General features: G+C 47.6%; 1 protein-coding gene across 1 annotated transcript in view; it reads left to right on the forward strand.

Moving 5' to 3' along the window:
• LOC149339563 (kin of IRRE-like protein 2) overlaps nucleotides 1-16,075 on the forward strand; it is a 171,104-nt gene that overhangs the window by 149,551 nt on the left and 5,478 nt on the right. The window contains exons 5-9 of the mRNA XM_089550510.1: nucleotides 2,655-2,990; nucleotides 4,007-4,276; nucleotides 11,178-11,453; nucleotides 13,724-13,902; nucleotides 15,916-15,959. Coding sequence (XP_089406636.1) covers nucleotides 2,655-2,990; nucleotides 4,007-4,276; nucleotides 11,178-11,453; nucleotides 13,724-13,902; nucleotides 15,916-15,959 — 1,105 coding nt within the window. The remainder of the gene's footprint in view (nucleotides 1-2,654; nucleotides 2,991-4,006; nucleotides 4,277-11,177; nucleotides 11,454-13,723; nucleotides 13,903-15,915; nucleotides 15,960-16,075) is intronic.

Genomic DNA, 16,075 nt, shown 5'->3' on the forward strand with positions numbered 1-16,075 from the left:
GAGGAAAAGAAATCGGGCAATAACTGTCTCACGTATATCGGTGGGCACCCCAAAAGGAAGGGATAAGAGAGGAAGCGAAAGAAGAAAAGCCAAAACACGTATTTGCTTCAATTATCAGGGAGGAACAGCATGCGCTGGAACACATGTTTTGTAGTCGCTAGCCACATAGTCAGTACCGGTGTCAAATTTAAGCTTCTTTGCTTGTCACTTTGCTTCTGTGGCCTTCTTTGTGATCTCTTCGACCGTCTTTTCAGCAAAGCATTGACGAAGGCGGCCCACTTCACGTGGTCATATTTGATGACAGCTCCTAATGGCCTAGAATATCACAATAATCTTTGCAGGATGGGACATGCTACCATCGCCGAATGTCAGCTCTGCATCTAAAATGGTAATTGGGTATTGCGCATTCTAAGAAAGGTGTTCTTTTTTGCACACCACCAGTTGCCGTGATTAAATGACTCTTAGCCGTTTTGGGTTCCACCATGCTGGAACTTCTCGAGAAGTCCTCCCAGAGGCATACAGTAGCTGAAACATCGACTTCAAATCGAGAAGGTCTGGTGTGCTCGAACATATGTTCTCTAAAGGGCAGAAATTCTTTCGTCATCTAGCTCTTTTATGCACTTCAGATGACGGGGTGCTTTTAACACAGCCCACTGACAGGAAGCTCTGTCGGTAGTCGAAATCGCTACGTACGGGACCCATAGATCTTTAGTCATGTTTTCGAAGTTTTCAAACAAAACTAAAACAAAGATTTCAAAATAAAACCTGCTAAGGGGAGGAAATCGCGTGCAGCACATGAGGTTACACGAGTACAAAGCAAAACGCACACCTTTCAATAAATTATGCCATTTACTTTTCGTCGTTGGCCTTACTGTCGATAAGGAAACAGCTGAGCTCTAAAATATTTGCAGTTTTGTTTTAGACATCATTTTCTGCGGCTGAAATGCCAGTGAGTTAAAGCCCCGAAGGAATCATCCATTCCAGCTCGCCACATGGTTTCGCAAACCGGGCTGTTCCAGCTGTATGAAAGGGTGGAAAAGGTTGTGAGCCGCTGAACAATTTTCAAGGAACGTTTGGCGTTCGAGACTAATGAAAGGCAAGAAATTTACACCTTCTTTTTAAGTTTTAGCCTAATCTGGGACTTAAAGTGCCAAAGGATTATATTCTAAATTTCAAGGCGAAAAAAAAAATGCTAACAGTGTTGTCACCTCTACAGTAAAAAAAAAAAAGAAAGAACTCGTGTAGAGAAGCTCCGCTGTGCTCAAACTGTTCACTGCCGTGTACTCATTGGCCTTCGGAGTGCTGTGTATACTTATATTTCTTGAGATCGGCATGTTGAGGGTCCCATGTTAACGCTAGGCTATCGCTAACGCTCTCTGGCACGCACAAAACTAGCAATGGGTACGGCACGTGCATGATCACATGCATGAGAACATGCCCTACACGGGTTTGCAGCAATTCAAACCCCAACGTGTTCTCACTATGAGAGCTGGGCATGGATAAGTCAGTCAACATTGTATTCAAAAACGGTTGCCGACCGCCTGTTTATGGAAATGAACGGTAACGGAAGAGATTTACAAAAATAAGAACCCTGTTTCTTTGGTGGAGATGTACAAGGGCCATAAATTCGTTTTTGATGACACTCTAGAGGTACCAGGCCCATCTCTGATAAGTGCAGACAGCGTGGTCTTTCTCGTAACTCCATTTTGTGTCTTCAGTGGCCGTGCATCACCAGAGCAGGGTTTCATGTCGATGGTGTTCGTGTTATTGACGAATGTGATACATGTGATAGGGTTAGATGGGGATCCATCGGTTTCCACAGAGCTTTCTTCTCTAGGCTTGCAACTGCGCTCGGCTCGTCGTTGCACTGATTCGATCAACACTATGCATTCAGTTAATGACTCCTCTTACGTGGTTTCATAAAATGATTACCTAATTCTGGCTAAACAACCTAACTCTAGAAGCTACCATCACCGAAACATCGCGGCTTATGTTGCACGTACAGACACTTAAGTAGTGTCTGTCCGCGTGTAATCGAATACTGGAATTCTTCGCCTGGTCCTGCTCGTTCTCTTCATTTTAACTTGCTCTGAGCGGCTATTGAATATTTTGAGCTTTTTTTTTTGCAGTTGGTTTCTATTAGTCATATCGTCTCATTATTTTCTATTGTGCTGTTCCCTGTTGTTAGGCAATATGCTTTTCACGGCCAATCCTGCAATAGTCAAATAGGACTGCAGTATGTAGACACATTCAAGCAAGCAAACAAATAAATAATAAATACGGTTGTTTCGGTCTGTTGTTAAATGTCCGCAATCCTCCTTTCACAACACGCCGCGGTGGCTCAGTGGTAAGGCGCTCGTCTACTGAGCCGGAGTAACCGGGTTCGAACCCGACCGCGGCGGCCGCGTTTCGATGGAGGCGAAACGCAAGAGGCGCCCGTGTGCTGTGCGATGTCAGTGCACGTTAAAGATCCCCAGGTGGTCTAAATTATTCCGGAGACCTCCACTACGGCACCTCTTTCTCCCTTTCTTCTTTCACTCCCACCTTCCTCCCTTCCCTTGCGGCGCTGTTCAGGCGTCGATATGTGAGACAGATACTGCGCCATTTCTTTTCCTGAAAACCAATTTACACCCATCTGTCGCTCGGTGGCGCAGGAGCCCCGGAGGAGCCGTTCCTGACTCTGGGTGGCGAGCGGCTGCACGAGGGAGCGCGCATCACCATCCAGGAGCACGAGGAGGCCGAGGTGGGCTGCGTGGCTCGCCGCGCTGTGCCCGCCGTGCGGCACATGCATTGGCTGCTGGGCGAGACCAACCTGACCGCGTCCAGCCAGCTGTTCGTCGAGTTCTCGCCCCAGGAGGACTCGTACACCACGCGTAGCCTGCTCAGCCTGAACGCGTCGCGCGACCTGCACGGCCTTCGGCTCTCCTGCCACGTCTACCATGTCTCGTGGCCCACCTCGACGGCGGTCGCCGCCACACTGGACGTCCTCTGTGAGTGCGCGAGGTTATGCTTCACCGCAGGAAACTCCACAAAGCCGATGCATCACACTCTTTCCCAGCAAGCTACGTCACGACTGCAGGATGGGCCGTGACGGGTCGTTGAATGGGGCTGCGTGCGCTCTTATACTCATACGTGTGAACGCAGCCGCATCCAGTAACTCATCACGGTCCATCCTGCAGTCGTGGCGTAGCCTGCTGGGAATCAGTGTGATGCACCAGCCTTGTAAAGTTCCTGATGGTGACAGGCTAAGAAGGGGTGTCCGCTCTTACTTTGATCATTAAACATTGAACTTTATTTACCTGAAATTGAGGTTGGTCACCTGGACTAAAAGCTGCAGTCAAACAGCTCTTTTCCTTCCACAGAAAGCTTCCTGCTGAATTTGGACAGTGTTTTGTGTCGGCGGCGCTCAGGAACTGGAGCGCTGCACTTTGCGCGTGTATCACGTGGAAGTGCACGTGCTTCGTAATATATCTTCGAATACACCATGATTTGCAGTTATCGTTTTCGCTTTTACTTCGGCCTAATTAGAGCAAGAAGCCTGGACATTTTCTTTCTGCCGTTTAATGTAGTAAATATCAGCAGGCGGTTCATCATTTTGGTAATTATTGTATTTTTTTAAGAGTGAATGTCAATTGTCAGACAATTACGGTAAGGGTCAGTGGCGGTGAAAATGCTCACGATAGCACTCTATATTAACATCATCGACGTCTTAACACAACCCTAAGTGAAAGGCTAAGTAAAAGCAAACGATTGCGATTGATTAACACATAACTTGAACATCAAACACTGCCTGCACGAGCATCAACGCTCTACGGGTGTTCCGGATGCTTGATGCAAAAAATTGTTTTTTGAGCGCTAGTGAGTCTGCTGAAGCTAACGTTCGTCTTTACTCCAATTTGCTTTTTTTAATTATCGATCTCTATAGCATGTCATGCATGTCTTGCTGTGTTGAGCCGAGCACTGAGCTGACAGTGGCCCCTCTGTTTTCACTCATGCCCACGCGCAGACATTCCGTCCTTCTCGATCTCTCGGGAGCCGGGCTTCGGGTTCCCGATCCTAGAGAAGATGCCCGTGTCGCTGCACTGCGCGGTGGATGCCAATCCGCCGTGCGCGCCGCGCTGGCTCAAGGACGACGGGCCGCCCCCCGTGGCGCAGAGCCCCGACGGCTTCCTCAACTTCTCGGCCATCGAGCGCCAGCACGCCGGCTGGTACCGGTGCGCCGCCGTCCACCGGCTCGGGACGTTCGCCTCCTACGGGTACTTCCTCAACGTCCGATGTGAGTGAAAGAAAAAAAAGAGAAAACAATGAAGCGAAGTGAAAGTGGCAACGTGTTGGCGATTTCCTGAGATGACTTTCAAACGCTGGACGTATTTTGAGATGACTGACGCAAAAAAAAAAAAAAAAACAGAAAAGCCAAAAGGCGAGCAATCTTCTGAAACTTCTTCTAGATCCATGAATTAAAGCAACAAACGTGTTATCAGCTTGATTTGATGTTTAAATCTTGCGTTTTATGTTTTTTATTGGGGAGGAGCGGCATTCATTGGCAAAGGACAGGGTTAATGGAAGAGACATGAAGAGGCCTTTGCCCTGCAGTGGGTGTAGTCAGGCTGATGATGATGAGCATACATTTCCCGTCTCCTTTCCTTATTTTCGTAATTAAATTTATATGAATTCCTGCAGTGAAAATGCAGAGAAACGAAATGCTTCAATTGCGCACGCTAGCACCTCATTGCGTCTCTCAATTACGAGCGGAATGCCGCAGTTATTAAAAATCTAATATTTTCACGCCGCGCTCTCCCGTGCCACAAAACCTCAGCGGGCACCTAGCTTTTACGTACAAAACATGTACAAACGAGTCTTTCGAGAGCTCGGTTTAAGAGCCGGGCCCGAATTCCTCTGTCGTTCTCGGCCCTCTGATGTTCTGGACATCGACTGGCTCTCCGGGGGATTTAAGTGCCCCTCCAGTCCAAACCTGATAGCAGTACTTGGGAAATGTAACAGCGTTCTATCGCAGGGCTTTTCCGATTCTCTCCCCCAAAAGACCTCAGTATCCTAATGGAACGGCCACTGAGCTTTAATATCTGCGTTCTGTTTAATCCTCCACACTACCTGTCCAAGGACAGCGAAGGCTAATTGAGCGCCGCCCGTAAACTGTTGACCGTGTGCAGATGGGCACGTCGCTTTTCATCACGTGCGCACTTCCCAGGAATACCTGATTGTCATTTACTGATATCTGTAGGATATCACAGGGACATAACTTTTATTCCTGGCCAGCAGTGCTCAGCGGCTGCCGTCAGATAAATACGTCCTCGGCTCACCCCTTTCGTTACCACCATGCCACGCCGTTCTTCTTTTAATCTTGCGGACCGCCTTTTGAGGGTAATGTCAGTTTAGAGGCCAAAAGACACGTGCGCCACCTGCTGCTGAAACTTGCAGGCTTGGCAGCTCAACGACTTGATGCAGTGCGATAGTGAGAAAGAGGCATGCATGCATTAATGAATGCATGAGATGTCCGCCTGGCAGTTAACCTGCACGCTACTCCAGATGAGTGTGAAGCAAAAAAGGTGAAATGCAGTTCAATCATACATGACACTCGCGCACTCACAAACACTAGGGATTTTGAAAAGGTTCTGTGCTATCCGCGCTGGCGTCATGCACGAAAATGTGGGTGATACTGCCTACATTTACATGTTCTTAAGCTGATTGTGAATGCACCGAAACGGAATTTCTCGTGTGTAAAATTAATGACTTGTCACCAAGTTTCTGCACTAAAAAAAAAAAAAAACCGGGGAGAGGGGGGGGGGGGGGGTAGCGGATATATTTGCGGAGGATTTAAAGATACAGAATAAAGATGATACCTTTGCGCGCTGCTATTGGGGCGGTGTTTGTTCGTGCCTTTCGACTCTGCTATGTTTTTTTTTTTATCTTTCTCTTACTCAATTTCTCCTCAAACTTGTAGTGTGGCTTGAGTTGTCTCCATACATGAAAATGGAAATAGCCGCTTAATGCTTCTTTCCCACCGAACTACCGGATGATCGCAATGCAATTTTACGCGCATTTCTTCGTACTTTATAACATTTCCTTCTGGTTCATGGTCAATTTCTCTTGGCAGTCAACAAGGCGAAAATGTAACAGGATTGGAGCCGCGGCCATCTCAGTAAGACCAACATGTGGGCGAAAGCGGTTACGGCTACTGGCAATACATGCCATCCTCGATGATTTTAAGCTTAGAAACCACGTCTTCATTAGCCGTTTTCTGCAGCTCATAACACTCAGCGAATTTTTGTAACAGCAAAAATTACATAGGACCAGAATTGTCCAACAGCGATCCCTTCAGAGTGATCCCCAAGTCCCCTTCAGCTTTATGCCATAGGACCTCCTTGTGAAATATATATTTGTATATTACAACCAAACTGTTGAATAAAAACATAAAATATGATGAGAAACTTCGCTATCGAAGCTTAACGAATTTCAGACACCTGCACACTCAGGATATAAAAATGCCGCATATCTACTGAGAAGAGGTGGCATTAACAAAATTAAATGCCCTCAATGGACACTCATTTTATTACTTATGCATCATTAAGTGTCTAGAAGTTCTCTAGCAGGATACCCGTGTTCTTCATGAGTGCAGAATTAGCCCAGTCAATGCGATGAGAGCCGTCGCATGCAAGCCGGTCTGGTGCAAAAAGACCTTGACCCGCTGAAATGGGCAAAAAACGACATTGCCGTAACTGTTCACGTCGCATGTTATTACACTAATTGACTTCTTGCCAGACATGTACACAGTTTTCATGCCCAGGTGTGACAAGATTTTTGCGTGTAGCAAACTGGGTCTCACCGAGATACATAAAGAAATGAAAGCTAGAAAGGATAAAGAAATATAAAAAAGCGATGGTACGCAGTAATCTCTCGTAGTCAGTGTGGCAAGCCCAAATCTCGTATCGACGTTTCGTTATCGTCAGCGCCGTTTCCCAAGCTCAGTCGTGCGGCCACATCGGCTTAGTGTTTCGCGTGTATTTGCTGCTTTGGGTTCTTGCCCCATGCCAGGAGAAGCACTAGTTCTGGGCACAAATAAAAAAAAATAGAAATAAAACTCAAAAGCGCGTTGCAACTGGCAGCCACGGTCCCTTACTTCGAAGGCAGTGATTTTTCACCCGACAAGCCTTTTCGATCGTCCCGGCCTTTCTCTATACGCGACTCTCATTTACGTGACGCAACCGCGCTCTTAAGCCGCTTAGGCGCGGATTAGTGTGACAGCTGCCCAAAATGTCGTCAGTTCCATGTCAACTATGTCGGCCGTAGAGTGGCTTTGGTCCAAATTGGCTCGCCGGATATAAAGCAGCAAGCCATGCTGTGTTCATCTATCACGTATTGCTAGAAACAGGTTTTGGTTGAGATTTTTTATGCTGAATTCAAAGACTAAACTGAGCGACGGTCTGGCAAAGCCTGACTAACGGAGGCGTTTAACCTTAACTTGTAGTAAAAAGGAAACATGTTAGTATTATGACGTCATGACTCCTACACAAATCAGGCGCCTGAATTCTAAATGTTGTTTCTCTGGCAATAGCGTGCACTTTGGAGGACTGAGCATGTAAGGTTAATTGCTCATGTGTACCGGTCTTGACACATGGTGGCCGAGAAAGTGTCCCTGATTGCTTTTTTTTGCTTGTTTTTTTGTTTTCTTGGCATAGCTTCAGTAGCGAACATTCACGACACGAACGGTCGGGACATCCGGCCGGAGGGCACGGAGTAGTTCGGATAGGTGGCGTCTTTGTTCTATTAATAAATAAAAGCAGTCGACTTAAGGAGCCATGCGACGCTACGCTGCTTCACGCAAGTGTTTCATGTCAGCTTTAATTCGTGTCCTAGTTAGGGACAAGAGTCGTGCTTGCGTTTTGATGCGATCCCTAACATATACTCTGGTTTGGTTTATGGGGTTTAACGTCCCAAAGCGACTAAGACTATGAGAGACGCCGTAGTGGAGGGCTCCGGAAATTTCGACCACCTGGGGTTCTTTAACGTGCACTGACATCGCACAGTACACGGGCCTCTAGAATTTCTCCTCCAAAGAAATTCAACCGCCGCGGCCGGGATCGAACCCGCGTCTTTCGGGTCAGCAGCCGAGCACCGTAACCACTGTGCCACCGCGTCGGCCCTAACATATACTCTAGTGTAAATCAAGAAGAGAAAAATTGTTTTGACGTCACATGTAAAGCGGAGATAACCGATAACCCGATACAGATAACCGAAAGCCCGTTGCGCTAGCGGAATTGGTTTCTATAGAGAAGGAAAAAGTCGCTAGGGACTGATGACGTTGGCGATGATGCATTGAATGGTGAAGGTTACATTACCTTAGCATTCTAGATTTTCTCCATGTTTGGCCGCCGCGGTGGCTCAGCGGTTATGGTGTTCGGCTGCGGACCCAAAAGACGCGGGTTCGATCCCGGCCGCGGCGGCTAGAATTTCTTTGGAGGAGAAATTCTAGAGGCCCGTGTACTGTGCGATGTCAGTGCACGTTAAAAAACCCCAGGTGGTCGAAATTTCCGGAGCCCTCCACTACGGCGTCTCTCATAGCCTTAGTCGCTTTGGGACGTTAAACCCCATAAACCAAACCAAACCTTCTCCATGTTTGCATCCAGCGCTGAGGGTGGAGGTTAGTTTTCCTTAAGGCGCACTACAATCATTGTTCGCCAGCATATAACACAATGCAATTATTATCAGCATGGCTTCTCACGTTTGCACTTAGTGACGCGATTGATTTCCTTACGCGTTGAGCGATTAGAGCTAGACCTAGCTTACGAACTGACTTTTCGCAATGCTTCTTCAAAGAAATCTTGGAACCTTTTTCTTTTTTCTAAAATTGAAGCGGGGTGAGGCAGATAGGATACTTCCACGCGCGCTTCTTGTGCGATGATTTTCTTCGATAGCGTTTAAATATACCTCGGAGATAAGGCTGGTCACCTCTTTGTGTGTTAGCGAAATTTCAGCTCTTTAACTTTCGCAAACAAGTACATACAAACAAACCATCAATACATCAGGAAAAGCAAAAGCACCCAGTTTGTTTTTAAGTTCGAGTACTGTGGTCCTTTTATTAGCGAACTTCAGCGATACTCGTCAAAAAAGCTTCCACCAAGCGTCCCTTCCCTTGCATTCAGCCTTTATAAGCTGCACGCTTGTTTAGCGCGGCCACTAAGTACGCCTGCCACTCGCCTTTCTCGAGCTGTCCTCTCTACACGAGCAATATGTGCCGCTCAGGGCGGAAACCCTAAAAGCGCCGTCACGCTGTCTAAACTTTAATGACGCACCGAAGACAAGACGGAAAAAGCGCGCGAACTAAAGAAAGAAAACCTGCGTTGGGTGACAAAGGGTCTCGGGAAAAGCCCGGCGTGCAGTTTTCGTTTTGATCGACGAAGCGTAGCATGAGAGGAGACGAGCGACATACTGCTGCGGCGGCGGCAAACTTTTAATTACCCAGTCAACTGCCGTCGGGTTCGCCCTCTACGCCCGTTCGCTAGTGGGCGCTGTGCGCTAAGCGGAGACATTCTTATAACAGTGGCCACTTGTCTGGAGAGCCCGTCTTGCGCCCGTCTTGAGAAGCGGGAAACAAGTTAGCGGGTCTCGCATGCGAAGACCAAAGTCGAAGCATAAAAAACGAGCGCTCCCCCCCCCCCCCCCCCCCCCCCCCTCCTCGCCCGCCAACCACTTCAACCTCCTCAGGCGTCGGTCCTCCATAAAGGCGGTCGCCTTCTTCGCCTCGTGATCCTGCGGGCGCGTCTTTTGTCGTGAAGCAGATGTCGCCGCCGTCACTTCTCAGCGTCGCCGACAGCACGTGCGGCGTCCTTTCGAAGAAGTGCCGCTCTTCCATAGCATTTTCTTCACTCAGTTCTTCCTTTGTGCGGATTCTTTTTTTACCCCCGACAGCGTTGCAGATGTTACAACAGCTTGTGGGGAATAGCGTATGGAACAAGAGGAAAAATAGAAGTAACTGGACGAAGAAAGAACGTCCTGAAGGCAGTTTGGCTTCTTGACGAGAGCGCGCGAACAGGAGAAAATGAGCTTTCTATGGAATTAGCTTTTTTTTTTTGTTGTTGATTCTTGTTCAAGCCGGTTGAACAGCTTTTATCCTATAACAGGTCCTTTGCATATTTGCTGCGTTTTGGATGGCTGGAAAGACTATGAATTGGAAACAAAGTGTCCTGTAGTTGCTCTTGCCTTGGGCAACTTCGAGAAGAAGAGACAGGCACACGTGCGGGAACTTTTCAAAATTTGATTGACGTCATAACAATGGGAGAGTGAAGTTCATCTAAACCATTTTTAACTTCCTGACAAATCATGACGAACAGTGGACGTTCATCTGGTCGAATTTTCAGGCACGCGTAGAGAGGGTCAGTGGAATCAGCTTGGCGTCAGAAGCGTCTGAATAAGACAAAAAACATGTTTCGCATGCATTTTTACAGGACAAAAAAACGTATAACGAACAGCAACTCAAGTTCGCTAAGTTCGTGCAGAAGTGTGCACCCTCCCCTTGCCTAAGTGAGTACGTTTTCTCACGATTTTCAGCAGTCTGGCTGGACCGATGTAGCGGCCGTGACAACTGTGAGACTCATAATAATTATGCCACAAGACGCATACCAGCTTGTGGCGATAATTAATGTAACAGCCGAGTGTTCCTAACAACTGCGCCAACTTGCGAATCATTTTTTCGCACCGAAACATCAAGGCGCATTGTGTCTGACTCAAGAGTCGCTTCTAATGGCCTTACACAACATACGCAGAATGTAAAAAGCAAGCTTAGGTTTTTTTTTTTTTAAATGATGTTGCCAGTATGCGCATGGCGCTGGCTCCGTAAAGATGCGCTCCGTGCGGTAGCTATGAAAACGCGCTTGTTTTGAGTGCGTCTGTGGCTGGCGACGGCGCGTGAAGCCTGCCAAGTGAGATCAGTCAGAAATACAAGTCTCTGCTATCATAATCCAGTGAGAACAATCATGCCAACGAACGCTTTCCAACAACAAACCAGCTTTTTGGGAACAGCATGGTGTATGTCTGGTTCTATCAGTCATTACGGTCGGTCGTTCGGTCAGTCATTACGGTCGGTCGGTAAGTATATATACATAAATAAATAATACATAAATACATATATATATAAATCGCTTTCCCTCATGCCGTCGACGCAGATGGGCCCGAGATCGTCGAGCAGCCCCCGTCGCAGGTGGCGGCAGACTTCGGCGGACCCGTGCAGCTCGAGTGCAAGGCGGACGGCAAGCCGCCGCCCTCTTACTGCTGGACCCGCGTGCGCTCGGGCCGCCTGGAGAGCATGGCCGCTGAGAGCTCCCTGGTGCTGGACCCAGTGCTGTACTCTGACGCCGGCAGCTACCAGTGCACGGCCACCAACCACCTGGGCTGGAAGGAAGAGCGTGCGCGCACCAGGGACATCTTGCTCACCATCTCAGGTTGGTGCCCTGTATATGTAGTACACTCGAAGGGCGATGATACCGTGAGACATGGTGGTTTCCGTGGGGGAAAAAAATCGTTTTTTTTTTTTTTTCCTGCTGTCTTAAACGTCACGTCCACTCGATCCTCTCTGAAACCACTTCTTCAGTCTGTCTTTTATTGGTACTTTCGACATTCAATAAATTCTTGTTTTACTTTCTTCAGAATGCGGGAATGAGAATCTGAAGGATGGCTGACGAGTGTCTCAGCTCTTATGCACAGGGGCGGCCAGAATAATATGGCGCACGCTTCGGTGTTCGAACATTTGTGACGCATTTCCTGGAGAAAATATCAAGATTCCTTGGGGTTATACACAAGCGCGGGGAGTGGGGCCACAATGGAGAGGGTGTCTATTCCAGACAGAGGGAAGGGGTTACCCCCTTTCATCGTCCACTCTGTTTTCTGACACACTAGCAGGACCACGAGAATCGGCAGACGCCATTGGCTGGAAGGGGTCTTTTTACGGGTAAAAACAGCTGCGTTCTTAAGTTGTATCCGATTGTAGGTAACGCATGACAGGAATTTGATCGTCGAACCTTTCTCGGTATTACTATTGTCACGTAGTGCTGATCTCCAATCCGGCGAGTAGGAAGACTGCGACTCTTAGGGGCTCGCTGTCTTAGGGACTAATTATTTTGCCTAATAAGGTGTTATCGATGGATTGTCAAGGCTTGAAATTATATCTTCTGGAGCCTCTGTGAAGCTATTTTTTTCGGCAACTGGCCGAGTAGACTAAGCGGAGCTGGCTTTTCAACTCTTGTATTAACATTAAGCTCCGAATACCCAACAGTGTGCCCTGCAATTAGTAATAAACCGTAAAAATTACTCCATGTAAGGTTATATGTGGTAATGCACCTAAGTGTTTCCTTGGCTCTCGAGCGAATCGGGTTTTGCAGAAGGTCATGCAGAAGGTCATGTCAGGAAGAAATATACTTGACCTTGACCGGAATATGTTGTTCGTTCACGGAGCTGGCAACTGACAGCCGTTTAAGTAACAGCTTGGATGCCAAGGAATGGCAAAGGTGGTCAGGGTGGTGGAAAGTAGAGAGAAGATAATCTTGATTATCACACGAAAATAAAATCGCTTTAAACTTCCGATATTGTATCAGCTGGTTTATAATTAAAGCGGAGTTTGTCCTACAGCATGAACTAGGCGCATGCCTAGTCGATGCAACGATGTAATCGCGGAAAACAGAAGTGTTTGGGAGTTGGTACCCCAGCGTTTATTTTTTTCTTTTTTCTCCGGCCGTTGTAGATTTATTCTTTGTTCGAAAAAAATGGATGAAGGCAAATGTCCATGTGGTCGTATAAACTGCTCTGGATCCTGTCTATAAGCATTTATTTGTCGAAGTTAATTCACGTGTACAGTACTAGGCAATGCATGCGCTTCGTTGATAGGCAATGCTCTGAAAGCATTTGGTCGACTCCGCGTAAGCGTGCCCACAGAGTGACTCCACACGCGAACACCACTAGCGCCATCTCGTGCGAGGTACACGAAGTAGGCTTTCTTTTTTCGGTACACGGCCGCTAGGGTGTGCGGAGGCGTGCGAGTCAACAACTTCGCCATTCTTCTCATCAGCGTAGCGGCTTTAGCGTTTGAGTTGCATAACGTGCTGCACATGTTAGGCAACTCGTGCATATTCTGGGGAGGGGCCGCTAAAAACTGGTGGCCAGAAATATTAATTGAGGAGCAGGGTGTTTCACCCTTTCCGAGTAGTGACTAACAAATGCACAGAATGTAGAAATGAGACAAGGGCTTTCTAAGTATCTGTTGCAATCAGAGCTGCAAAAATGTAGTAGCTCAACGATGAAACGGATACCTGCCTTCTGCAGGAAAAATGCGCAACTGTTCGCAGTGTTCACCGCGATTATTTAACCGAGCCAGGAAAATAATAGGTACAATGAAGGAAGAGAAAGAGGAAGGAGCAATTTTACTGACGTCAGTATCCGCAAGGCCAATGATCAGACAACCGTACAGAGTTGCAACGAAGGCTAACGGGTTTATAAATCAGCTTATATGTGCAATTCCAATGGAAGGTCTGAGTGTTCAGCGCATTGCGACAGTTATCCCAGGTGGAAGCAGGAGCACACGTCCGGAGCGCTTCCAACGTGAACATGCAGCGCCTTTTTCCTCGATATCCGAAGGAAACCTCTGCTTTAATCGCAGAGACGAACGTCACTTCGGCGTTTCGCTCATTTTGCGTGGAATTCCTCCTCGCCCTACATGCAGGTCGGCCCGACATCAAAGCGCTGAACAAGACCCTGATGGCAATCGTGGGGAAGCCAGTCAGGATCTCTGTGCTGGTCTGTGCCAATCCGCCACCGACACGAGCTTACTGGATCGTGAGGCGTCTGCTTCTTAGCCCCGGGGAAGCGGCCCTCACCCACTACGTCGCCCACAACTACAGTGTGAGTTGCCCACTAAGTGGTCGTCATGGTCCAGCCGGTATTGTCACAATCGTGTAGCCCGGAGCAACAGGATAGACAGATAAGTCACACAAGAGCGCATCTTCTTATCTGTCTATCCTTGAGTTAGTGAACACGAGTTATACCACTGGGAAACATGTCGCAGCCACAACACTGAATCTCGATCCTTGGAACAAACCGGTTGAACTCTGTACGCAATCGCGAAACTGTATAAAATATCCACAAAATGCAAACAAGAGTCATTGATAGGTGCATCATCATTGCACAAAGATGGTCGTACTCTCAACATTACGCCAATATCTATACAGTAATATCTGCCCCTGCTTTTTGCTGATTCACTACTGTACTGGCAATGGCGGTAGCTCCCACTGTCATGCGTGTGCCAGGTGGTTTCATGTGCCAAGTTACGCGCGACGTCACTGCGTTTTCTGTTACTTTCGCCGATGACGTCGTGAACCTTTGCAATGGCTCCCAGATACAGCTATCTTTGTAAAGGAAATGAAATCATTTCTCCCACCGTACTGTTCCCTCAGACGCCGGCCACACACCAAGCGTCCATTATATAACTCCGTCTTTTGAAAGACGGCTATGCTTGCACAACGAGTTTCGTATCCCGCTCGTGATATGAATCCAAATTTTTTATAGCTCACTGGACAAGTATTTATGTCCGAAGTGCCAGGAAATATAACCGGGTGTACGATAGTTACGTGCATCTTGCTTCCTTACGTATACTAAAAGAACGAAAAGAACGGAGGATTAATTTAGGGAAAATCATGCGTCGTAATGCTGCTGGCATCGACAGACTGTCTGCCTGATTGTATTCGGCAGTGCCCTCGCGCCCTGATACACTTGGCTGCTTTCGCGGCAATCTTCCACGGAGCGCTCGAAATGTGTCATTTAAGATTAGGTCTCACAAAATCAGGAACAGTAGAAAAGAAACTGATTCTCATGCGCAAACACCCGCCTGAGCTTAATTCCGCAGACGGTCTCCAACGGAGCACTCAGAAACCCAGGGATCGAATCCGTCGTGGCGCATAGAAGCCATTAACACTAAAGGCAGGCTCGGAGCGTGCGGCTAATTTCTCTGGAAAGGCTTCGATCGGCATTGCCGCATTTAGAACTTACACAGGCGACTATTCGCTCAATACGTTTGCGACACACTGCGCCCTAAATTAAACACCTATGCACGTTGACCAGGGAGCAAGTCAGAAAGGCAGGAGCGGTAATGGCGTGTGAATTAACAGTGCACAGGTCAAGCGCCGCTACCACACTCCAAAAGTTCATGTCTAGCCAGTGCCTGGAGAGGGGAAGCGCAGACTTTGCGCTAGAAAGTCGCGGGTGAGTGACCTAAGAGACAGCAATCACTGCGCTATAGTGTCCATTGCCCCATACCGGTTGCCCGCGAGCAGCAAGAAAGCCCGGCCCTGGAGACACGCCGGCCGGCTTATAAGCGGTAATTAGTCTTAAAAGCGCTGGTTTCAGCCCCAAGCAGTCCAGGATTAAGCGTGGAAAGTTACGTCTAGTCTCTTCGTGCTTGACAGAATGAGGCGCCGGCGACTCTGTCGGCAAGTTAATGAACCTGCGCTCTTCCACGATGTCTTCTTCATTCTTCAAAGCAGTTTTTGGAGTTATGAAGAAAAAAAAAACTCCGCTTCTTATTTTTGCACCAAGAGGGCAAAAATTATTGTGGGACCATAAAAAGAGCAAAAAATAAAGTGTCTCTGCCCGTGCCAGTAGAAAAAAAAAAGAAAGAAATTACTCAAATTTCAGCAGTAATCATTCATAGGTTTTGCTGTTCTCGGTGTTATTCTATAGTGCTGCCACTAAGTTATTTTTAAGAGGGACACTTCAGAATACCGCCTAAGCAGTGAGCTTACCGATAATCGTACCACGAGGTCTCAGTGTATTCTTACAACGACTGCTATTTTTTTTTTGTCTCTCACGTGGATGCTATGACGATTTCTCACTTTTTATTCTGCCCCATTTTTCTTGCAGAGTGCCGACACACCGTTTTGCAGAACCACATCCCTTGAAATTAGGTCGGTTCACCCTGAAGACGCCGGTGAAATACTGTTTGTTGCCAGGAACCCCAAAGGGATTGATGATGCCGCTATCATCCTCAACGTCACACATCAGGCTAGCTTCTCCTTCACAG

This window comes from Amblyomma mixtum, chromosome 6 (assembly GCF_055824585.1).
Source record: "Amblyomma mixtum isolate Tamu chromosome 6, ASM5582458v1, whole genome shotgun sequence".
Classification (NCBI taxonomy): domain Eukaryota; kingdom Metazoa; phylum Arthropoda; class Arachnida; order Ixodida; family Ixodidae; genus Amblyomma; species Amblyomma mixtum.